At 43.8% G+C, this 23,402-nt stretch overlaps 1 protein-coding gene across 4 annotated transcripts in view; it reads right to left on the bottom strand.

Annotated features, from left to right (window-relative positions):
• Positions 1–23,402, bottom strand: part of GRIP2 (glutamate receptor interacting protein 2) — a 478,986-nt gene that overhangs the window by 175,884 nt on the left and 279,700 nt on the right. The window contains exon 1 of one of the 4 annotated variants that reach the window (XM_074957607.1): positions 10,015–10,233. The exons of 2 other annotated variants lie outside the window; for them this stretch is intronic. In XM_074957607.1, the coding sequence (XP_074813708.1) occupies positions 10,015–10,057 (43 nt within the window). In that variant the 5' untranslated portion in view covers positions 10,058–10,233. Of the gene's footprint in view, positions 1–3,658; positions 3,705–10,014; positions 10,234–23,402 lie in introns of those variants that run through there. One more of the 4 variants, XM_074957609.1, reaches the window with a different exon arrangement.

The raw sequence follows: 23,402 nt of genomic DNA, 5'->3' as shown, positions 1-23,402 counted from the left end.
GTTGGGGAAACACCACCAACAGGATTCACAACCCACGAGCAAAAACCCACCCCAAGCAAATTTGGGGCATGCCCTTTCCCTTTGGTTCTTGAGTCCAGCAACCCCAAAATCACCCAAAGTCCCAAAAGTCCAATGACCCAAAAGTCTGTCCCTGGTCAGGGCAGCCCCAAAGTTTGAAAGTTTATCTGCAGAGCTTTACCTCCCAACCTGGGTGGAGATTGGGGGGGCGGGGGGAAGAGTTAAGGGGCACCTTACATGATCTGAAGCTCCATAGGCCTTCGCTCTGCTCCACTCCACCAGCCGCCCCACGAACTGCTTTGCTCAGCTCCGCTCTGCGGCCCACAAGCAGCTCCCACCGTCCCACAAACTGCTCCACCAGCCTGTCCACAAGGCACTCCAGCCGTCCCGCAAACTGCTCCACAATATCTCTTCAGGCTCCCCCACTACTTAACACAACACTCAGTGATTTCAGCTCTAAGGTGAATTCAGCTTGTAGTAGGGGAGCCTCAATGCTGGTATACCATTAGCCCAAAAGTGAGCTCAGCAGCCTGTAACTAGACTCCTAATAGAATCAAAATTAGCTCTGATACACCACAGTGGAGAGAGGAGGAAGTGCAATTAGCATGTAAGGCCCTCACCAAGGGGTCCATACCACCAAGTATTAATACTTATCCCCAGCCTCGCTCAATTCACAGAGTTTTGGAACCCATGACCCTTGCCTAGCGAGTGCCACTTAGTTGATGGTGAGTCCCTCCATCATAACAAAAGGCCAAGTACAGTTCCAAGCACAGTTCCCATAATCAGGGTAACAACAATTTATTCTTCCTGCCCCAATAACAGAGACACTGGGGATCCCACAGCAGCCAAAGTGACCATTTGGGCAGCTATGGCCTCATTCTAGGCGGGGTGGGTGTGCCTATGCAAATGAGATCAGCCCCTGAAGTTCTTTTCCACAACTTGCCACACCTCACCACCAGATGTCAGGGTGGAGCTCATCCTGACACTGCTTACATATGGCTATAACCGCACCCATACTAGGAGATTGTGCTGCTTTAATTCTACTGATATAAGTTGTGTGCATAGACAAGGGCCCAGATTTTTAAAGGTATTTAGGCATTACAATGTTGAGTAGTGGTTTAGGAGCCTAAATCTCATTTTCAAAAGGGATTTAGGCACTTAGGAGCCAAAATCCCCCAGATTATGTTTGTCATTGTACAAACACGTAGTGAGACAGCCCCCCTCCCAAAAAGCTTGCAGCTTAACTAGACAAATCCAAGTGTGAGGAGAAATTGAGGAACAAACAAATGAGGGGATTTGCCCATATCCACACATCAGGGCCAGCAGGAGAGCCTGGCTGAGAACTCAGGTGTCCCAAATCCAGATCCAGTGGTTTATCCCCTAGACTACACTGCCTTGCTTTTGTAAAAACAAAAACCCAATCTCTTGGCTGAAGACAACCTTCAGGTGCTTGCCTTCCTCTGAGAACAGCCTTAAAGTAAAAACGTGTATTCTTAAAATACTCTTAAAGTATCTAGGTTGGGGGTGTGGTTATTATTAGAGGCAGTCCCTGGATTGTCCCCGCACCTTGCGAAAACAAACAAAAAACCCACTTGCATCCAAACCCCCAAAGTCTCACTAAAATACAGACTGCACAGCTAACATGGCAGTTAAGTTATTTACCAACAAGTAGTAATGCCCAAGGTATACACACAGCATTCACGAAAGTTTATCCCAACTCTTTGTAGGCAGTAGGTCACATGATATATTCTTAGCCAAGGAACTGTTCAGAATGTCGTATTGCTGCTAATCCAACAGGCATCTGCTAATGAGAAATGTTAATTAGCTATGGCGCCTCTGCTATTTTAAATAGAAATACAGACTGTCACTTTTATTTATCCCACTCATGTGCTCAAGGACAGACGTGGTTATGGTGATGCTACCAATGCATAATATTAACAGTGCCATTCAAGTTATCGTTCAGATGTTAATTAGGTACGAATTTATATTTTCAAGTCCAACATCAATATTAATATAATGCTGCTTGCAATGTTCCTATAGCCAAACACCCAGGAGAATTGCATGGATACAGAGCTGACCTTTCAAAGTTACTGAGGACATTCTTTGGTCAAACATTTATTTATTTTACCCAGTGATGACATCAGCGCTGAAGGCCAGTCAAAAAGAGAATCATATTTCTGTCAACAGCACAGTGGCTGCTACTGCTGGTCCTCCTGTGATCAACACCATGGACAAGGCCTGCTCCAATTAACATCCGGCAGGTCCATGGGATTAGGGAATTTGGAAGCTGTATGACAACTCTGCCCTCTTGTGATACAGTAGGGCTCAGTAAAAATCACTGTCACGGAACTGGAGAGACGGGGAACAATCCAAACATGAGGCAGACACCGGCTATTGTCTGAACTCCCTGACCTGTCAGAAACCCTTGAACAAGAGAATCGCAGCGGAAGGATGACCTTTCCCCTCAAGACTGGATTACGAAGGTCAGCTATAATCTATTCTGCACCAGACAGCAGCCTATTGACCAGGCTGGGAAATGCTATTGGTCTAATCACCCTGCTGTAGAAGAAAAAAAGAAAGTTGCCCATGACCACAACCATGAGAAGATTGGCGGGGTAAAGAGTAAAGGTTTTGCCCGGCTAGCGCCTTCTCTCTAGAAGCAAAGCTGACTGCAGAATCTAATGCACAGCTCCGTTCCAGGGTGCAGATGCCACTGTTTCACAAGAGGCGGCTTTATTCCCCCCCAAACCTATTTCTGTTTGCAGGTCAGATGAGAGACAGTTATTGGGCTCTTGCCTTGCAGCAGTGTTGTTTAGAAGGCTCATGCCACTAACCCACTTGGTTTGAGTTCCACGCCAAATCGGTCTGATTCACTTAGAATTCCCCAGAGAGGTGACCAAGAGTCATCATCACTTATTCAGCCTCACACACCTAAAGAGCTTTTATTTTGGCATGCAGATTGAGCCCAAGTGCCTGGTATGGAAAGTTCCCAGGGGAGGATACTTCCCTAATTCTTCTAGGGAAGTCTCGCCATGCATAGCTCTGAAGTGCAGAAGTTGAACCCTGGGCTCCCCAGTTTGCCTAGCACTAGGTACTCCGACAGCGAGGACAACATGATTCTTGTCCCTCGTGGAATATGGCTCGAGGAAACAATTTTTGTTGTAATGGGAATCCACATTAAGAGAGATTCCCTAGTCCCTTATGTCCTCTGCAAGGGCATACACCTCCAAGACACAGAGTGCAGTCAGAGGCTAACAAGGAAAATGTAGCTGTTAGAACGAGCAGCATCTCATCGCTTTCCTGAAGTACACAGGCAGCTTTTGCAGCTTTAGGCTACCTACCTGCTGTTCAAACCAATGCCAAGTTAACCTCTGTGCATCAACTTTCCTCCTTTCTTCTCTGAAGGAAGCTTTCCCCCATGAGCAATATCTTCTATTCTTGTGTTACAGGAAACTAAATCACTTAAAACCCCCACTATTTTAAATTGATACCGTCTAGTCAAGGACAAGGGCTGGTTGAAAAACAAAGAAACAAAAACAACCCCACCCCTCCCCCCCTCCCACACACACACACACACACACACACACTATTTGCAAGGCATTCCCCCCCCCCAAGAAAAATGTATGAGAGATAACTTCACCTTTCTTCATTTATTCACATCTCGAGGTGAATCAGTATGATACTAAAGACCTGAGTCTGGTAGTGTACAAAAGAAAGTGGTGTGGTATTTCTTCCAGCAGCCTGTCTCATTGCAGTACCCAAGGATCCACTAGGGAGCAGTGTGTGCCTTCATTTGGGATCGCATTAGTCGACAGCATCCCTTTTAAAATGGCTAACGCTATTATAGTGGGGGTTAAGATTTATTCATTTTTTATTTTAAACACCGCCCCCCCCGCCCCAAAGTCAGGCTGCAGTATCATTTGGCTGTGCTGAAGAGAGGTGGGCATTACTGAAATAGTGAGGGGAAACTAGGAAACCCAGAAGTATACACTATACAGACATGTACCTAAAGCAAGAGTAGAAAGCATATCCTACCAGTTAAAATAGCTGCCGGACAATTTTCTGCAAGAAAGAACGCAGGGAAAAAAAAGCCAGGCAATAGAGAGAATAAGGTTTTGAAGACAAATACGCAGCACTATTTTCCCTTCCCTGCCCCAGTCCCTCAAAAAATCATGTCAAGCCCTCAGAAATGTCACGAGATTGGCTTTAATATTGAGATGTTTAAGAGATTATACATTTTGGGTTCCTTTTATTTGTTTGGTTTCTGAGCCTGCAGGATGCACTGGGGTCACATTATCAAGCCTGCCTCCACAAACAGGAGGGCTATAAATTTACTTCCCCCCCCACACCCCCGCCCCGAGAGATTCATATAGTCACATGATTCCATAAGCTGGATCTTGAAGAAAAATTCAAATATTGGGAGCCTTATGAAAAAAAAAACATACAAGAGATGCAACCCTGATTCAGGGACCTCTTTCATGAGACAAAAGATGGACCAGTGGTTAGGGCACTACTTAAGACATGGCAGGCCCTGGATTTGATTCCTTATTCTGCCACAAGTCTGTCCACGTGACTTTGGACAAGCTATTTAGCCTCGCCGTGCCCCTTCTACAAAAGGGGGATAATACTCTTTCCCTGCCTCTTCGGGGTGTGGTGAGGATACATATATGAAGCACTTTGAGATCCACTGATGCAAAGTGCAATATAAGAGCCAAGTATTATTATTACTTAAAGTTAAGCCTCAAAAGTAGTAAACAGGCCAAATCCCATGGGCTTTGACAGGAGGAGGTTAACGCCACACTCACACATAATAATTGCATCTTCTGATCATTGGGGAAGGGAATATCATCATCTACCCCTTTTTCTCGTGGAACAAGATGTAGTCCCAAGAGCCAGAAAGTTGATAGCTCGTCCTCAAGACACGGCCACAGGTACAGTACCAGAGAAAGCCTTCCACATGGGAAACTGCTCAGAGCGTTCTTCTCCAGGGCACACATTAACTCAGCAGCATCCAGCATGTTCTACAAATTAGCTCCCTGCAATTTCACAGCAAAGTCAATTTTCAATCGTAAGCAATTCTTCAGACAATAGGAATCCTTCCATTGACCTCAGTGGGCTTGGGATCAGGACAGCTCTTTATTAAGAGCAAGAGAGGAACATTTGTTTCTAGTTCTGATTTACATTTGCTCCCCTGCAAGATTCATTTGGCTATTGGCCACACTTATTTTCTCAACTTGGCTGATTAGGCAGCTAGAGCTCAGGACATTTTCCTGAGAAGTGGGCTAATTTTGCCTAGAACTTGCCTATTTTAAAGCTCTTGATTTGCAAGTCAGCTTTTCCTGACATTTGTCACTTTGATTTCTCTCTCGGAAATAGCTGCCTACCAGCCATCTTGGCCCCTTAAAAAAAAAAAAAAAAAAAAAGTGTGCGCGCGCGCACACACACACAAAGCGCGCAGCTTCATGAATTAGCATAGTCCCAGGTCTGTCAAACTCAATAAGCATTGACCGATGTTGCCTTCCAATTAATATATTTTGTCAGGAAAAAGGAGGAAAATTACAGGACTGCCCAAACATTCAGTATAGCCTGGAGATGGGACTTTCCCCAGAGCTTCTGCTTCACTCTGATCACAGATCTTGGTTCCTTTCTCACACATCTCACAACATCAACTACATGAATTCAGGAAGATGGAAGGAAAGTAAAATAAAAACACATAAAACCAACCACACCATCTAGTTCCATCAAAATGTTTCTCCCCCAGCAATCAGCTGAAAGGCTCGTTAATGCTTATGGAAGAGACTAAGATCTCAGCCCCTCCCCCCAATCTGTTCAGATCAATCTAGTCCTATAAATTTGTTTCTGTATTTCGCTCTGTTAGTACTCAATCCAGCCCAGATCAACAATAAATGAAGAAGGGAGACCTGTTTAGTGGCTAGACCCAGGTGCTGGAAGTTAGCACTCTTGAGTTCTTTACCTGGTTCTGCTCTGGTTTTCTAGGTGACTTGCAAAAGTCGTGCTCTGCGTCTCTTTTTACTTATCCCTAAAACAGGATGTCAGGAGATTAGACTATGCTGATGAATATTGTGGCAATGCCGCGAGACCAGTGGGGGCTTCATTGGACTAGACATCATTCTCATCAGAAAAAGACAGCCCCTGCCCCTCAGCCTTTACAATACAAACTAATGTTTGCAATGAAAGGCATTATAGACGTGTGATGCATTGAGGGTATCACATCCAACAACTGTTCAGCATCACAGAATGGGTGTTGGTTGCCATCCAGTTCCTAGATGCAAGTGACACCCTGTCAACTTCAGAGTACTTAAATACTGATTGGGCCATAGAATCGGGGCTACCTTCTCACCCCTAGCTTTGACCCCTTCAGAGCAGGGTTGACGAATACTATGCTGGCATGACGGAAGCTTCCTCTACGGCTGTCAGTGCTATACTGGTCCTGTGGATAAATGGATTGCTTCACTCAACAAGGACACCATCCATCATACAACTTGTCACCAACAGTTATTAAAATCGGTTTAGAACCATTAATTAGGGAGGAGTGCTTGGTAGTCTCCTTATTTTCAATATCAGCAATAGAGTCTCTGAATGGAACAGGCAGCGCTGGTTAATAAGAAATCTGATTTCAGCTAAAAGTCTAGAGCTCCTAGTCTACCCCACTTCTGATCTCAAACTGCAATAAATCAGGACTAATCCCGTGATGGGGGCCGAGAACTTCATTTCTTTAGCACAAAGCTTTTCTAGAACCTCACAGGTGATGCAAATAATTTGCCAATGAAACGATGAGACAACCACCATCTGGGCTGACACATCAGGGATTGAACCAGGAACCTTCAGCGCTAAAAAGCATAAGTTGCTACAGCTTGAGCTAAACCTCTGAAGTCCAGGGCTACCAGAAGTCATATTCTCTGTGCATCACCCCAGAGAGGAACCTGTAACACACCAGTGGATTACAATGACATCAGGTATGGCTGTGCGAGTGGAGGTAAACTGGAGTCCTTTTAAAAACAACCAACGACAACAACACACCCACCCACACGTTAATAGCAACAACAGGATGAAAAATGGTAAAGAAGCACTGAACAAATACTTAACATTCAACTGCTGCCAGCATCTGGAACTACCACATTCCGTGACCTGCAGCTCTGATTCTACTTACACCCTCAAAAAAAATCTCCCTCCTCTTCTTCCAAACGACCCAAGCCCTCATGTGAGTCTTTTACCATTTAACCTCAGCCAAACAGAAGCTATATGGAAATCTCCCTAGGTGTGGCTGCCTTTTCTGAGGCATGGAATTGAATTTGGCAGAGCCGAAAGTAAAGCATCATCTCTTGCCCTGTAAATCAGAGTTAGGGAGTTTTGAAGACATTTTTTTGCATACCACAGGCTGATTTTTGCACACCACAGGTGCTTGTGATTCATCCCCAGAAAGTTCAAGATTAGATGACAGAGACCACTGGTCTGGTACAATCAGTTCTTTCTATACTGTTGCAATTGGGCCAGTACCCTCCTTCTGACAATACCTGATGTTTCAGATAAGCCTTCGCTACATTGATCTAGGTAGTACTGTAATTAGGGAGAGGGCTCTTTTCCCTACCAGAATATTAATTTACACACTGAAGTGAGACACTGATTACAAGAAGGGGAACAAAGACTAAATTCTGCACCCATTTATACCCTCGCAGCCTCCTGTGACGCCAATGGAAGCTTGCCGGGAGGTAATCAAGGGCAGAAGTTGACTCACCGGCTCTTTGCAGAAAACTTGCCCTAATCCTACAGATAAATGATAGTGGTTAGAATAAGGGAACTGGGGGTTTGTGGCAGCAGCACAATGAAAGCTCACTGTATCGGCATGCAGAGAAATAGAACATTCCTTGATAGCCGTGCCTGATCCAGGAGCTGCACGAGGGTTATAAAATTCTGTAGAAGGGTAGCAGTTATGCCCACTGACTAACCCCAGAAACTTTCCTGATCAGCCAAACAGTTTGCTTGATTGGGGACAGAACTGCAGAAGCCATAACTGTAGCCATCAAGACAGGGTCAGGGAAGAAACGTGAAGGGGTGGGTGAGGAATACGATGAGAACATTGCACCTTGCAAACAGCCAAGGCGCAGCTAGCTTAGCAAAGGCCATTGCTTTGGCACAGCAAAAACAGAAGCAAAGTCTCCTTTACTAATGTGCTCAGCCATATGGCCACGGAATTCAGCTATAAGCAACCAGGGAACCCGTCGTCCACCAGTTTTCACTGCTTTTCTGCAGACAGATAATACAGCATCTTCCCGAGCTAGCAGGGCTCATATGGAGCAAATGGCTGCTGTGCAACATGAACGCTGGAGATAACGTTTTAGAGCCATCCATTGAAGAACTCCCAACCTCAGATTCAAGCTGGGACAACCATGCTAGTAAAGTTACAGCCCCCCTCCAAACTGGATACACATGCTTTTTGGGTACCAAGCATTCCTAGTAAGCCATAGTATCTAGGGTGTTGAAACTTAAATGGCCATCAGCAGCTGGGCTGAAGGCTTACTAGAGAGTGCTGTACTGCCACCCAGGTGATCTAAACCCATGCAATTACCTTACAAAACCAAACTTTGCTTTGATTAGACAGGGAAAGTCACCCCCCCATGCCCCCTTCTAGTAGATTGACAGAGCTGACTGGATCCCAGGGTTAGCTCTGCACCCCCCACCTTGCAGGAAATGAATTAGTATTGCAGCCAGAGTGCAAGTGCAGAAAGCCTGTATAATCTAAGTAGTAAAACATCCAGATGAAAAGATTATACAGTACATTAAAAACATAATTATGGCAAGTCACTCCAGAGCTTAGATGTTAAAGCGACAAGGTTAATATTTTAAGCCTCCAGAAAGAAGAGCAGTCCTTCATCTTTACTTTTAAAGCTGATGGCTCATGCAGCTGTGGCTACCATCGTGAAAGGCAAATGGCAGACACACCTTTAGGGAGAAGTCATGGGAGCCCTTTTGGAAGGATTTTGGGGAATTCTTTCAACTTCAGTCTGCAAGTTTAGGTCTTACCAGCTCTGAGTCTCAAGGCCATACAGTACTTCTCACCACACCATGGATAAACGAAAAAAACAAAAACAAAACAAAAACAAAAAAAAGAGTCTTGTATTATCAAAGCCACAGGGCGTACAACACTATGAACTCTTTTAGCAACTGTTCTGCAGTGTTACAGTAATGGGAGTAAGGAAACTGCCAAGTATTTTAATAGCACTGCACTCAAAGCGCAAACGTAGCCCGGTCTGGGAGAGCTACCAGGTAGGGATCCGTGCTTCAGCTCAACTCGTAGAGGCTTATGCTTTAGTTTTGGTTCAATTCCCTTTGATTGTTAAGGATGGGCATTTCAAAGTAAGTCAGCCTCTGCCCTTAGGCCCACTACTGGAAATGAGACACCACTGTCATTGTCCCCAGAGCAGGTACAGGCATGCTCCAGAGACTGCTTCTACATACAATAGACGGACGAACTTCTCCCTACTAGAAAAGCAACTTACAATGAATTCCCCCCCTGGGTGATGATAAACTTTTGCCACACGGCTATCTCTAAACAGCTAATTGGCAGCTTTTCACAAGGAAAAGCCCTGCGTTATTAAGCAACACAATTTAAATCCACTGCTATTTACACACACACATAAAAAAGGATCTCCCACAGGAAATAATCTTTGGATATTACAAAGCCCACAAGACAAACACCCTAAAAGAGAATGAGAACATGTACACAGATTCCCCCACCCCAATTAACTCAACCAGCTTGTCAGCTTCCACGCAGCCAAGAGACGGTAAAGCTCTCACTTGGTTAATAAAGCACCAGTACCTAACGCCATATGAGGCACATGCATCTCTAGGAGGAATCAGCAGCACCATTCAAATCCAAGCCATGGTCAAGCATTTAGCAGCCCACCCAGGTCCCTCATGGAATGGGATTAACGAAGCCATAAAACAAATGAAGACTGCAACCAAGAGCACAATTACCTCCTAGTGCCCTCCCTCGGAGGAAGGTCTGCAAGAAGTGCATACTCCTCTTTTTTCAATCCCAGAGGAGGTAGCAGTATTAGCCAGATGTGATCCAGTCTACTCAGTTACCACCACTCCAGCCTCCCCAGGCTCTTTCCACCCCCTCAGGGCTGCTCAGACCAGGCTTAATGAAGTGCACCTGGTCTGATCTGCTAATCACTGACGTGGAGACTGGGGCTTCTCTCTCCCGTTCTCTCTCCCTTTCCAAATAAGTAATTAGCATGAATAATTACAGCTCTGATGATAATACCCAGCCACCTTTGAGCGAGAGGAAAAGACTGTAATTAACTCTTTCTTGGGGATCAGTGTGAGGTTGAAATAGCACGGGGCCTATTTAGCTATTTCTTGGGATGCCTCCCAGCTGCCAAGAGGCTTTGCAAAGAGGGTGGGAATGAAAAGGTCAGGTAGCCACCAGTTGGAAATCTGTCTGTCAAGCTGGATTTCATATCTCGCTTACCAAACCCGACATTAGAGGCACAGGCTTCCTGAGAAGAAAGAAGCAGCCTTAGTTTTTTCCCTGTGCAATTAGTTGGTAGTGTCTGGAGGAGGGGATGGACGGGCTCCACTGTATGTTTCAAGCCCCTCACATAGTGAGAGGCTGCCTACAACACCACAGAGTGACAAATTGTTGGACTATTAAGAACTTTGCAGCAGTTACATGCAGAGTCTCCTACTTCAAAAGCACAGGTCCCTACCATGTGACCTAAAGAGAGGTGCTGTGAGCAGTAAAGGGTCTATGACACACTTCAGCGCAGTTCTGATTCCATGCAGTAGAGTGGGGAGTGGTACACACACACACACACACACATGCATACATCTGTGCACACACTAGCCAGTTCTCTACAATGCCCTGTGTTACATAGCAGAATTAAGAGCTTGTGGCATCTTCTTCATGAACCTTTCCCTTTCCATCATTTTCAGGCACCTCAATTGCACAGTGTATCTGACAATCTCCTCCCCTTCAGAGAACTCCCAACAGGAAAGATCACATCACCAGCCTATGGTGGATGTTAACTGGTGACCAGACACTAAAGCAGACTTAGTGACGCAGATTCTGAGCTGCATTTGAGTTGTAGTCAGCACAGCTCCTGGGAGCAGGGGTAAAAGTGACAGTATGCCTCCTGGGCCCAGGGAGCTGAGCATAAGAAGAGCAGCTCAAAGGCTATTCTAACTGGCAAGCAGCTGCCCACAGACCTGTTCCAGTGGACCGGACTAGTTGAATACAGAGGTGGTCTGGCCACACTCCTTCATGTCCGGAGAGAGTGGCATGGAACAGTTTCCACAACACATGGGAATTCACTTTGCACGAGACAATGATCGAAGTCCTACATCAGGTTGGATGGAGACACTGCATGTGTGTCCTGCACATAACTGATGTTTTCACTGTGTTAATTGAGAGCATTGGAAGTTTTACCAAAGGAAAAATCAAAGGCACCTGGACAGAGGATAAACAGCAAAATACTAAGGGCTCCTTCACTCCCAAGATCATCAGTGGAGAAGTTCAGCCATAACCAGTAACTGTACAGTAAATGGCACCCTTTAGACCTCGATCCAGGCTACTGTGTTATTAGACCTGAATCCTCAGTAAACCCTGCATCTTACCCGCTGGCCCCAGACCTGGTTACTCTGTCGAAAGCTTGTGAGCACTGTGGCTTCCCCGTGGGTTATAATTTTTTCAAATGGCTCATTCCTGACAGTTCCATTGTGGATGCATTGCTTGACCTCCAGGCCTACACTTCAGTGTAAATCTGTAAAATCTTTATCTCTGGGGACCTTTAAGCAGACACAGAGTCCAGAGAGGCATGGGTTTTATATCCTCACTTGGAGGCCAGAGTTTGCTGTTCAAAACTGCTCTTTCCGAATGGATAAAGATGCTTACAAAGAAATAGGCAGGTGCACTGGACCTGACGGGGCTGGAATAGAATTGCCTGCTGGCTAAGTATTCTGGGAGTAGAAGCTGAGACCAGCCTGAAAGAGGAATGGGATGCAACTCTAATAGAAATAGTTAATAACAAGGCAATCAAAGATTGGCACCTGTGGCGAAGACAGGCATCTGCCTGATAAACTCCTTGTCTGCTTCTGCTAGCAGTGTAATGTCCACTTGCCCCAAGGGTGTGCTCATTAACACCCCCTCCCCCGAAATACAAGCATCTCAAACACTTTTAAATCTCAGAAGAGTCTGGGCTGATGTGGGAGGAAGGTTCAGGTTTGTCCGGACTCATAATTCTTTGCCATAAAACTACACTTACTAATGTTTGGGATCTTAGGTGCTGTGGTTATTGTTATAAAAGGGGCCACAGGATGTGGTTGGTTTGCCTTGATTGGGATGATTACATACCTCACGAGAGCTGGATCAAAGCCATAAGTAATTCGTTAGTTCAAACAGAACCACTGAAGAGCAGCACATTAATTCAGCTCTTTGCCTCTGTGAATTATATTAAGGCTCCATTAGGAGAGGTGGATGGTTGTTTTTGAGGTTTTCCAAACGTTTTAATGATTCGTTTCATTGTTAATTGTGGTGACTTGAAATTGACTGGGCTGCAGCCGGGTTTGTGCAGCATCAGGGAATGAGTCTGTGTCCCATCATAAGTCACAGCGTAGGTGACCCTAACTTTTACAACCTGAGGTTTGTTTTTGTAAATCTAATATATGGTTCTCTTTGGAGAAATGCCTTTATTAAACTGGTATTGTGGGACTCTATCTTTATTGTCTCTTCAAGATGCTAACTTTGCAGTTGACTGATGGAAGATTTTTTTTTTCCAGCTGTTGTTCTTTCTGGCTTGTGCATCATGGTCTAGTTATTTCGTAGTCCTGCCTTAAAGGCAGGGGACTGGACTAGATGACCTCTTGAGGTCTCTTCCAGTCTTACACTTCTATGATTCTATGATCATTACGACCAATAATTCATATCATGGGAGTTACCCCACATAGGCAGACCCCTGAGACTGAGTGGAAGCCCACTGAAGTGACTGGAGCTCCACAGTGGTGCATGCATCTACACAAGCAGAAGAGTTTGCAGGATCAGGGCCTCAGGTCCAATTGCAGAAGCATTACCATGGTGCACAGAGATACCCACCTCAAGCCTACATTAACTATGCCTCTTACTTACTCAGGTGAGTCAGAGCGGACGATGATAATGCATGAGCCAGAAAGAATCCAGCTTGACTTCCAGATTTCAGGCTGAGTTTGCAGCACTGGTAGTTAGATTGCATTAAAAAAATCATTTTATTAGCAATGTGGACAAATCCTGGAGAGACCAGGAACATGGTGCCCCCCTTTTCTTTTCAGAGCAGAACTGCCCTTTAAGGTTCTGATCCTGCAAACACTGTAAAGTGAAATCAGTGGGATTAGTCATGGTACTAAAATTAAACACGTGTAAATATTTGAAGAATTGGGATCTTACAAGTGTGCTTAACTGCACACAGGTGCCTTCCATGCATGAGTGTTTGAAGGACTGGGACCTTAAGACTCAAAATATGCTAGGGATGTGAATACCTTCATCCTCTTGTTTTTTTCTTTTAAGAAAATGGGAGGAAAATAACAAAGCGCACTGACAGAAGTGTGTCTGGGGTAAGGCCAGGTTTAAAATACACACTCTGTGCAACAGCTTGGTAAGTCCTACTTAGAAAATTGTTAAAGCACTCAAATTATTGTCTCCATAAATATTTTATTGCATTTTAATTTGCTTTTGTATGTTGTATGGTGCCCTGAGCACTTTGACTTCATAAATGAAATTATTGTTATATTGAGAGACTTTGCAATGTGAAAATTAATGTTTAAATGCTTGGGGGCTTATAAAAATTTCAGCAGTTTTTCTAATCTAATGATAGCACAGATTTTTCAGCTACATACCAGACATTGCTGGTCAATAGTCTACAGAGGGAAAACATAGCTTCTCATATTAAAAGGTGGGGGAAAGGATCAGCATTCTTATCCCCAACACAGAGAGGCAAAGTGACCCGCTCAAGGTCCCATGTAGTAGAGCCAGGAATAGAACTCAGATTTCAAAACTCCTAATTCTGTGCTGTAACCACTAGACAATCCTTCCATTTCTACAAAACTTCTTTTGTGACTAGGATATTTAAACCTTCTGCTGCCCTCTTGCAGCAATCCCCAAAGCAGTACTGACAGGCTGTAGCAGGAAGTTGCAATGAGAATAGCAGATAAAAAGCTTGAGGTTGAGGATGGGGGAAACCAACCCCTTAAGAAAATGTGGCTAATTTATTACTAATTATTGGGTTGTTACTAAAATGCAAACGCTGTACAGATGTGGAAGTGTTATGTTGCATACACACAGTAAACCAAATTCACCACTGATGCGGCAAGTGCAACTCCATCAAAATCAATAGAGTTTTGCAAATTATTGGATTATGTTACTGAGGTGCAAAAGTCCCATAGATGGGGAAGTGTTATGTTGCATACACACACAGTAAGCCAAATTCACTGCTGACTGAATAAGTGCAACTCCATTGAAGTCAGTGGAGTTGAGCTCACTTACACCAGGGCTCAATTTGGCACACACACACACTGTACGATACTCACACGCTCTAGTACATACCTACAGCATCTAAATTCATCTATCACTGTTTGACACCTGAGCATCAACAGACTGACACAAAAAGAATAAAGAGACTCACATACGTTCTAATAGGCCCAGACATGCCAACAGACTCATGCGCAGACACACCTACACAGAGATCTGACAAAGATCACTTGCACACGTGCCCTCATGAAGCAAAACAAGAAAAAAAATCTGGAAAAAAACCCGCTGAAGACACTACAAGGAATAGAGTACATACACATGACCTGAAAGCCATTCAAAATGCATCTGAGACAGCAACAACAACAAAAAAAGGGGGGGGGGTTTTTTGACATGTCTGGCTTTTGGAATAAAGTCACTTCTCTGACAACGTATCCTCTGGTCTGTGATTCGTGTGTCCGACTACATCTGGAGTCAGAGCAGACACTATCTAATGCTTCTGCGGCATGCAAGTCCACCTAGCAATGAATGGTTGAAAATGATGACATTGCTACTGACAGAGAACTCAGGGACAGCACTCTCCAGCGCGCACCGCAAACTTCATTATGTGCATTAGTTGGAACTGGTTGACACCTTCGGCTGCCTGGGAGTAAAGAAAGGCTACAAGTGCCAACAGCATCACAAGGCTGAGCAAAGCAATGAAGCCAGGCAGGACAGGGGGAGAGAAGAGGAAAATGACGCACTGTTCCTTTAAGAGCCCGAATACAGAGCTCATCATTTTGCATTTCAACGTGGTACCTGAAGCGCTCGCTCGCAGGAAAACTGAAGAACTGTGAATCTCAGCAGAAATGGGGGCTGCAATTATACCCTGCTACCAAGGGAGAGGATTAAATAATTAATCACAAAAGTAACTGAGTGTTAACAAGCCAAGCTGGATCAAACTGCATGAAAGATGCAAGAGTCCCGCAACCCTCTTCAATACGCTGACACATCTCATTTTAATAACTTTACTATCAGGATTCCAGAGGATAGGCTGTAAATAAATAAATACCAGCTCAATTTCACCAGCACTTTCCGGCTGGAGAAGGAATGCAAATAGAGTAACTGAAATCTCTTGCTCCCTCGAACTGGACCAGCATCTTCCCAAATCAGCATCAGGGGGTGGCAGAACAAAGAGGGGAGGCATGCAAAAATCTCCTTTATCAGAGGTTGCGATTACAAAACCAAGCAGAAGCTGCTGGGATCTGGGGCCCATTGTATTCTGATGGTTTGGGATGGGATGGAGGGAATGGGAGATCCAGATACCTGGTGCTGACTCAGTTCCATCTTTAGCTAGAAGGGGTTCGGTGTTCAGGATTTAATTGCAGAAGTCTGGTGATGGATGCCACGGTGATGGGTAGGGTCTGATTAGATAGATAAACAGATAGACACCCCCCAGCTCAGTCCGTGATAAAGCTGGTGCATTTCTCTCATTATTATTTTACACTGCTGCCAGTGCTCATTCTTGACCCTGGTGGTGCTTGTGGGTACCATCTGCATCACAAAGATGCTACACCATGTCATGACTACCACATAAACATTATCAGGTCACGATACTAGACTGGGACAATCCATCCTGCCAGGATGTGACTCCAGTCAGCAAACTGGGGGAACAGCCCCGCTGTCAAGTCCTACTCTTTTTTACTTTGGAGTGGTGATCTTTTAAATACAGACAGTCTTACTGAATGTATTTGACCTATTTCTGTCAGATTTTTCCCACCCCATCAATAATATTGTTGTGCCTACCAGGGAGAATAAGATCCATTGTACAGATAGTTATGAAGGGCTCCATCATGCCACTAGCTATATAAATAGTCTAAATACTGAGATCTGTTTATACAGTAGCATTTTTCTCAAAGGATTCCAAAGGGCTTTGCAAAATTAAACTGATCTACAGACAGAGATAACTTTATCCATCACTAAAATGCAGCCACCAATGGAAGGGGCACCTGTTTAACCACACACAGAAACTTGTAAAAATCGGTGTAACTTTGTCTACTTACTGGTAAGGTACATTCACATGCACCACTGAAATAGACCCTCAAGGTGGTAATTTGGTTGGTTTGGTTTGATTTTAGCATTTTAATCCTTTTGAGCTGGACAGATTGATTTCCATGCAGTTGAGTGTGTGATGGTGTTTCAAATAAGACCTCAAGATGCGATTTTCAAAAGCATCTAAGTGACTCTGGAGCACAAGTATGATTACAAGTCTTACTGCAAGTCAATGACTTTTGGTGGGACTTGTCCTCCAAAGTCATTTAGAGTCTTTTGAAACTTCTGTCTTTAAAACTCAAGACCCTGCCTGCTCTTCGATATTAAAAAATCCCTGGCGCTTATCATAAACACAGAGATTTGGTTCACCAATCTGTGCCTCAATTTCCCCATTTGTAAAATGGGGATAACTATACCTACCACACAAGGATGTCATGTGATCCTACACACGTAGAAAAAAGACTTTGTTAACTTGAGGTTGCTCAAGTGTATTTCTTCACAGCAGTGTAAGCATTAAATAGCAGGGAAATCATAAACTAAGACAACATTCAGACCTAACACAAATCCCACTCTCCAAGCATCCGTTCCTTACTCTCATGATACTCAACCAGGATTCAGGTGAAAGACTCTTCATCTCAATTTGTATCTCCCACCAAAATGGAATGAGAAAGGTAGTCATATTTTGTGTAGTTAAGATGTCCAGGTGTGGAAACCGGTCCCACAAGCCACAGAAAGAATGAAGACCATCACTGGAGAATAAGAGCTTTGGCAATCAGCGCTGGTATCCGAATTTGACCAAATCTCTTTCAGGTTGCTAGTAGGAAGGATGGTCTTGCAGTTAGGTCAGTGGCTGCAGATGCAGAAACCTGTGGTGAACCAGGGTTGGCTTCCTTTGATGCAACATTAAGGTTGCCCCGTTAACTTCTGCCCAGCTTGACTTTTTGAGTGCTTAAGATGGAACATGCAACCCCCAATGGATGTCTAGATTGCCATTTAGTATTTCAGAAGTGTATGTTTATCTAACTTTGGAGAAAACATTCTCTTATTTAAGAACTATAGACTCTGATCACACCGGGAAGGAAGGTATCCTATTTTAGGATGGGCAAGAGGGATGAGTTAAGGGTGCAGATTCAGACTGTACTTATTCACTTCCTGACTTCAGAGCACCGAGCTGTGGAACCTCAAGCAGGCACTAACATAATCATTTGCATTTTTGTACATGCAATCCCGCCCCCCTCTTATCTAAAATGACGTCAAGTCCCCTGTGGTGCATCATTTACATTAAAAACTCCCCTGTGTCTCTGAATTACTTTCATGTCCCCCATTCCATTTCTATCCTTGAAGTACGGTATGTGTGTATGCTAGGGGAGGTGGCGGGGAGGCATATCCTTCCCAAGCATTCTTTCAGCCAGCAGTCTAGAAAATGCCAGCATACAAAAGGTTCAGCTGATGTGGAAATGCAGCTTCTCTTTGAAAATGAGGAACTGAGCCACCAAAACAGGTTCAGTGCAGCTAAACTGATCCCCTGAATGGCAGTGGTAACTGACACCTTCAGCCCAAATAAGAACCAGTGGAATATTCAGTAAACAGCATTCGATACTTCTGTACTGAGGGAAGAAGCAGTGAAACCCTTGGAAACTGGCCATACCATGTTACCCTGGGCTAGTGTAAAAGACTCGGAGAAATTGCTTGTTTGTAAACATACTGTGTGTTAAGGAGTTTTGACTACTACATCAATAATTGTGGTGTCCTTCAGGAATTTGACTCAGTGCAATGACTGACTCACATGGATAGGTTTTTTCCTATGGAAAGGGTGTTCTGGGGCTCCCCATCACACACACTTTCCACTCTTCTGCCCCATTTACTCCTCAAGTGTCACATTATGACAACTCACCCTCTGGCCGGGAATGGTTGCACTGGACTCCCTCCAGGTCCCATCAAAACTGCTCTAAGCAGTGTCCAGAGTTGCATTACAGTGGCATGAGTTGCTCCTCCGGTCCCCTCCCCAAAGGCTTAACCCCTGCAGATCTGGAAAAGGAGAGATCTAAACCTGGACCTCACCTGCCTATGACACCAGAATGCACAGGGAGTAGACCCTCCAGGGCTGCCTCTGAACTTCATATCTAAAGTCTGAACTTTTCCTTCAGCCCTGAAAGGATTTCAGCTATTTTCTTACGGGCATTGTGTGTCAGTGAGGGGTGTTGAACTGGCAACCCCGGTGACTGAGGCCAACATTTTCAAACATTCAGTGTCTAAAGCTGGGCTCCTAAAACAATATTTAGCCACTGAGATAAAAGTGACCGGGGTGCAGATCCTCAGCTGGTGTAAATTATCATAGCTCCATTGACTTGTAATAACAATTTACACCAGGGAAGGATCTACCAGCTGATTGGGTGAGTGTGTTTTTCTAAAAATTGGGCCACTTACAATACAGGTGCCTAAGTACAGTATGTGTTTAGGAGCCTAACTTTAGAAATCAACTTTGAAAATGGTGGCCTTAAGCGCTCCGTTTCACTATAATCAGAAAAAGAAAAGGAGTACTTGTGGCACCTTAGAGACTAACCAATTTATTTGAGCATGAGCTTTCGTGAGCTACAGCTCACTTCCGATGAAGTGAGCTGTAGCTCACGAAAGCTCATGCTCAAATAAATTGGTTAGTCTCTAAGGTGCCACAAGTACTCCTTTTCTTTTTGCGAATACAGACTAACATGGCTGTTACTCTGAAAACTATAATCAGAGCAGATCTGCTGGAATTGCTTCTTACTCTTCAAACCAGTCTATACATCAGGGGCTACTATTTAATATTAAACATAGAAAGGGCTTTATCCTAGTCCTCTAGTTTTTAGGCTTTTGGTCTTGCCAGAAAAGAACAGAAATTCTGAGTGCACAAGTACCTGAATTTCTCAGGTTAGACCTGTTTTGTTTTTTTAATATAACTATTGCTTGGTGATGAGCAGTGGCTGTGTTCATGGTATTAAGGAGTTCATTAGAAAGCATGAGAGGCAATTCAAAGAAAGAAAACGCACAAGAGATCAGCTGTTCTGGGAAGCGACTCTCGCTTTGCAGAGGGAACATGAATATAACATTGATATTTAAATTACTTGCATTCTGCAATTTTCTCGTTTTTATGATCAGTTTTAGATTACAAGAAGGGAAAAGGGAATGATTTTCCCCCTACTTTTCATTCTGGGGTAAATTTGTCAAACCACTCCCTCCCCCCCCCCCCCCCCCAAAAAAAAAAAAAAACCCAACAGCAGACCCTGCCAATAGTTCTGGGACATACGAAGATGTGGTCTGTTCAATACAGAAGGGCAGTATGTATTAGGTTTGCTAATGGCCCACGGTTGTGTTTTCTAACTAGGATCACTGTGGAGATATACTCCCATGGGTGAGGAAGGGCTTCTCCGATGAGAAAGGCCTGTGCTATTGGACCCACATCTTGTACCTATTTCTTGTTGTATTGGCAGGCTTGTAAGAGATGGTTTAGTGAGCCTGTATGGCCTGAATGGAACTTAATCACAGAGAATACTGAGGTAAGAGAGCATTTGCGAACAGCTATTGTAGAGAGGGAGCTGAGATGACCACTGTTTCCCCCTCACTTAGCACAGGAGGTACCTCTGGTAACTGCATGGGTCAATGAATACAATATAAATACCTAGACAGTTGGCATATATTGACTTTTAATTGCTTCTGTTTTTTTACCATGGGTTTGCAAAGCACCTGGCACAATGGGGCCCTGATCCACCCCCACACCTCTGGGCGTTGCTTTAACTGACATAGATAATAACTCATTATCAATAGAGATGCTCATTTTCCTCCCTAGGCTACAGAGCCGCTTCTTTGCCTGACTCTAGAAGTTGAATGGCACTGTGCCCTCATGTGGGGATGGTCATCTGGGTATAATGGCTCTTGACGACATGCCATTTATTTGAGAATGGGAGTTGTACAGTGTTTCTTAAAAACCCTGTAAAACACCTGACATACAGACAGACTATCCTGGGGACTGTTCAATGTGTGTGGGGTTTTTTTTTTTTAAATAAGGAATGGAGTCCACACCATATCAATAATTAATCCCTGAATTATACAGTGCTGGAGAATTCTCTGGCTTCATAATTAATCTGGCTGTACTATGTAAAGGGGAAAGAGGAAGAAAAGGAAATTACACACACAAAACTAGGTTAAAATAACCTTCAGGGTCTGAGTGAACTCAGGAAGAGGAAAAAAGTTCAGCATTCAGGCTTCAGCTGTGGACTGAGATGCAGTCCTAACTCCAGAACACTCAACCTGCTGAAGAAGTTCAAATATGTGACACAGGATTTTAAAAAGTATGACAATGACAAAAGATGGCAGACACAGCCAAGGAAGCATGACATGATACAAGGGTCATTTATGTAAAGGGACAGCATCCATTAATTTAGATCCTGCTATTTATACTTTCTTAGGAGAAAAAGTTTTACAAAACCTAACAGGGCGGGGGGGTGGGGGAGGGACCTTGAAAATAGTTTTTTTGTTTTAAACATTCACCCCTAGTGTTGAAAAGCCCAGCGACTATAACACTGTTAGAGCGGATGGAAAAAACAGATTTTCTGTCCTGGGGGAAATGCCAATGGTTCAACATTTGTTTTTATTCCAAAGCAGATGCAACGTTGAGATAGCAAAACTTTTTGCAAAATGAAAAGTCTCCCAGGACACATCATAGCAGCTCAACCATGCTGGTCATAATGCACCATGAGAGATGAAATCTGGCCAGTGAGCTGAACCTATATTGGAGAATGGGGCATGAGGGGACCTGGAACTACAACTCCCAGGAGGCAACATGGCAGCTCACACAGAAATTAATATTGACCTGAAACAAAACGTTTCATTCAGATTTTCCTGATGGACACAATCTTTTCCCATGGAAAAATGTTTCTTTCAAGAAAACTTCATTTTCCTGTGGGAAAATGTTTAGTTCAAAATTTTTCAACCAGCCCTAAACATTATGCTAATGCATGTGAACTAGCACGTGAAACTGATTGGTCAGATTTCACTGTCCAAGCTGTGAGGTGCAAAAAGCAAACGAACACCACATAAGCAGTGTAAAATAGATTTGATTGTTTCAGTTTTAATAATCTAAGGTGTTATTATTAACACAGATAAGAACGTTTTTTAAATATATGATTTTTATCACAAGTGTCTCTTTAAGATGGATACATTTCCTATATAATCTTGGTTACAGATTTCAAGGGTCAGAACATGTGTATCATACTGTTAGATAGCATCAGATCTGTGTTCAGCCCAGGGATGTTACAGTGGGTATTATTAAAACATTGCCTTTACACATGTGAAAGTAATTAGTTACTTGGGTTTTGCTGGAATGGCCAGTAACACTAATTACTTTCAACTGGTAAGTGTCAGCATTTTAATAGCAAACACTGTCATTCTTTCCTTTGAGCTGACAAGGTTGCCACCTTATAGTTATAGCCTCTGCATTCTATACTCAGAGATATTGTAATGTGAAAATCTGGAATTTTACCTAACTCTAATTTTTGCCAAAACATGGCAGAATTTTGAAAACATTTTTCACAATGTTACATTTTCCCAGTTTTATTATATTTTGAAATCTACATAGTCTAGTTTCACAAAGCTGGAAGCACCAATCCACTTCTGCAGTGCAGGAGTCTCCCTCTGGCAAATAACTGTGAAACTGAAAAACCAATTACTTCACTCTCTTCCCGACCTTGTGAATCTTGGGAAAAGGCTTGGGGTTTGGCTGGTGGATCAACATAGTTATAGAATCATAGAATATCAGAGTTGGAAAAGACCTCAGGAGGTCATCTAGTCCAACCTCCTGCTCAGAGCTAAACTAAATCATCCCAGCCAGGGCTTTGTCAAGCCAGACCCACATACAATGTTCCCATTTCAAAACACTCCCTCCCCTCAGCCCATATTGCAAACTAGGTTGGAGAGACGTGAGCAAAACACAGCTCTGTGGCAAGCAAAATGTCTGGACTTCCTTCAGCCCTAAGCAGGAGAACCACATTGGTTCCACTCCTTCTTGGGCATTCCATGCCCACAAAGGATTGGGCAGGGGAAGTAGGGAGACCATGATTTTTGCCCCTTAAACTCTTCTAACCTGAGCTGAATTTGAAGAAATGATCTAAGGCCTGATCCAGTTTCCACTGAAGACAATGGGAGATTTGCCATTGGTTTAATCTGGAACAGGGTCAAACCCCTAGTTTCGATATCCCACTGCCAATCTTGAGTCCTCTTTCATGTGTATCAATCTGTTTGCCCTTTTCCAGATCCCCGCGCAGGACACACAGCAAGGGGACAGAGCTCTCCTTATTAAAACAGGAGGTTTGGTGTTATGCATCTGGGGAAGGAACAGAAGTTAAGGGAGCATCTGTTGTTATCAGACAATTATCGCAATGCTAGTGCTACCAGTCACCACCGTAATTGTTGCACTCATTAGAAAATATCCCTAAATTTAGCCTACAGCAAGCTAATCTTGTTCAGCTTTGTGCTTGTTCCTGTAATTTGCAGGAACATCCCCCTTGCCAGATTATGAACAGACAAAATACAGACCTCAGTGCTTATCCTACAGCCTTATTATTAAATTCAGGTCTCCATCAGCTTAAATATCTTTCTAGGAGCACAAGTTCAGTTCAGCTGAATGCTGAAACCTTATCTAATGCTATTGACATGTCCTGTCCCCAACTTTTAATAGAAACATTATCAGGAGAATTTTTTTATAATTAAAAAAATTCTATGCTATTCACTTGGGTTCATAACAACTCATGGAAAACATGAAACTGAAACCTGCTTCCTTCTCAGACATTTTCCACTGGGGCAG

The sequence above is a fragment of the Natator depressus genome, chromosome 7 (assembly GCF_965152275.1).
Source record: "Natator depressus isolate rNatDep1 chromosome 7, rNatDep2.hap1, whole genome shotgun sequence".
Taxonomy (NCBI): Eukaryota; Metazoa; Chordata; order Testudines; family Cheloniidae; genus Natator; species Natator depressus.
The sequence above is the reverse complement of the archived record's forward strand: the minus strand, read 5'-3'. Positions and strand labels throughout refer to the sequence as shown.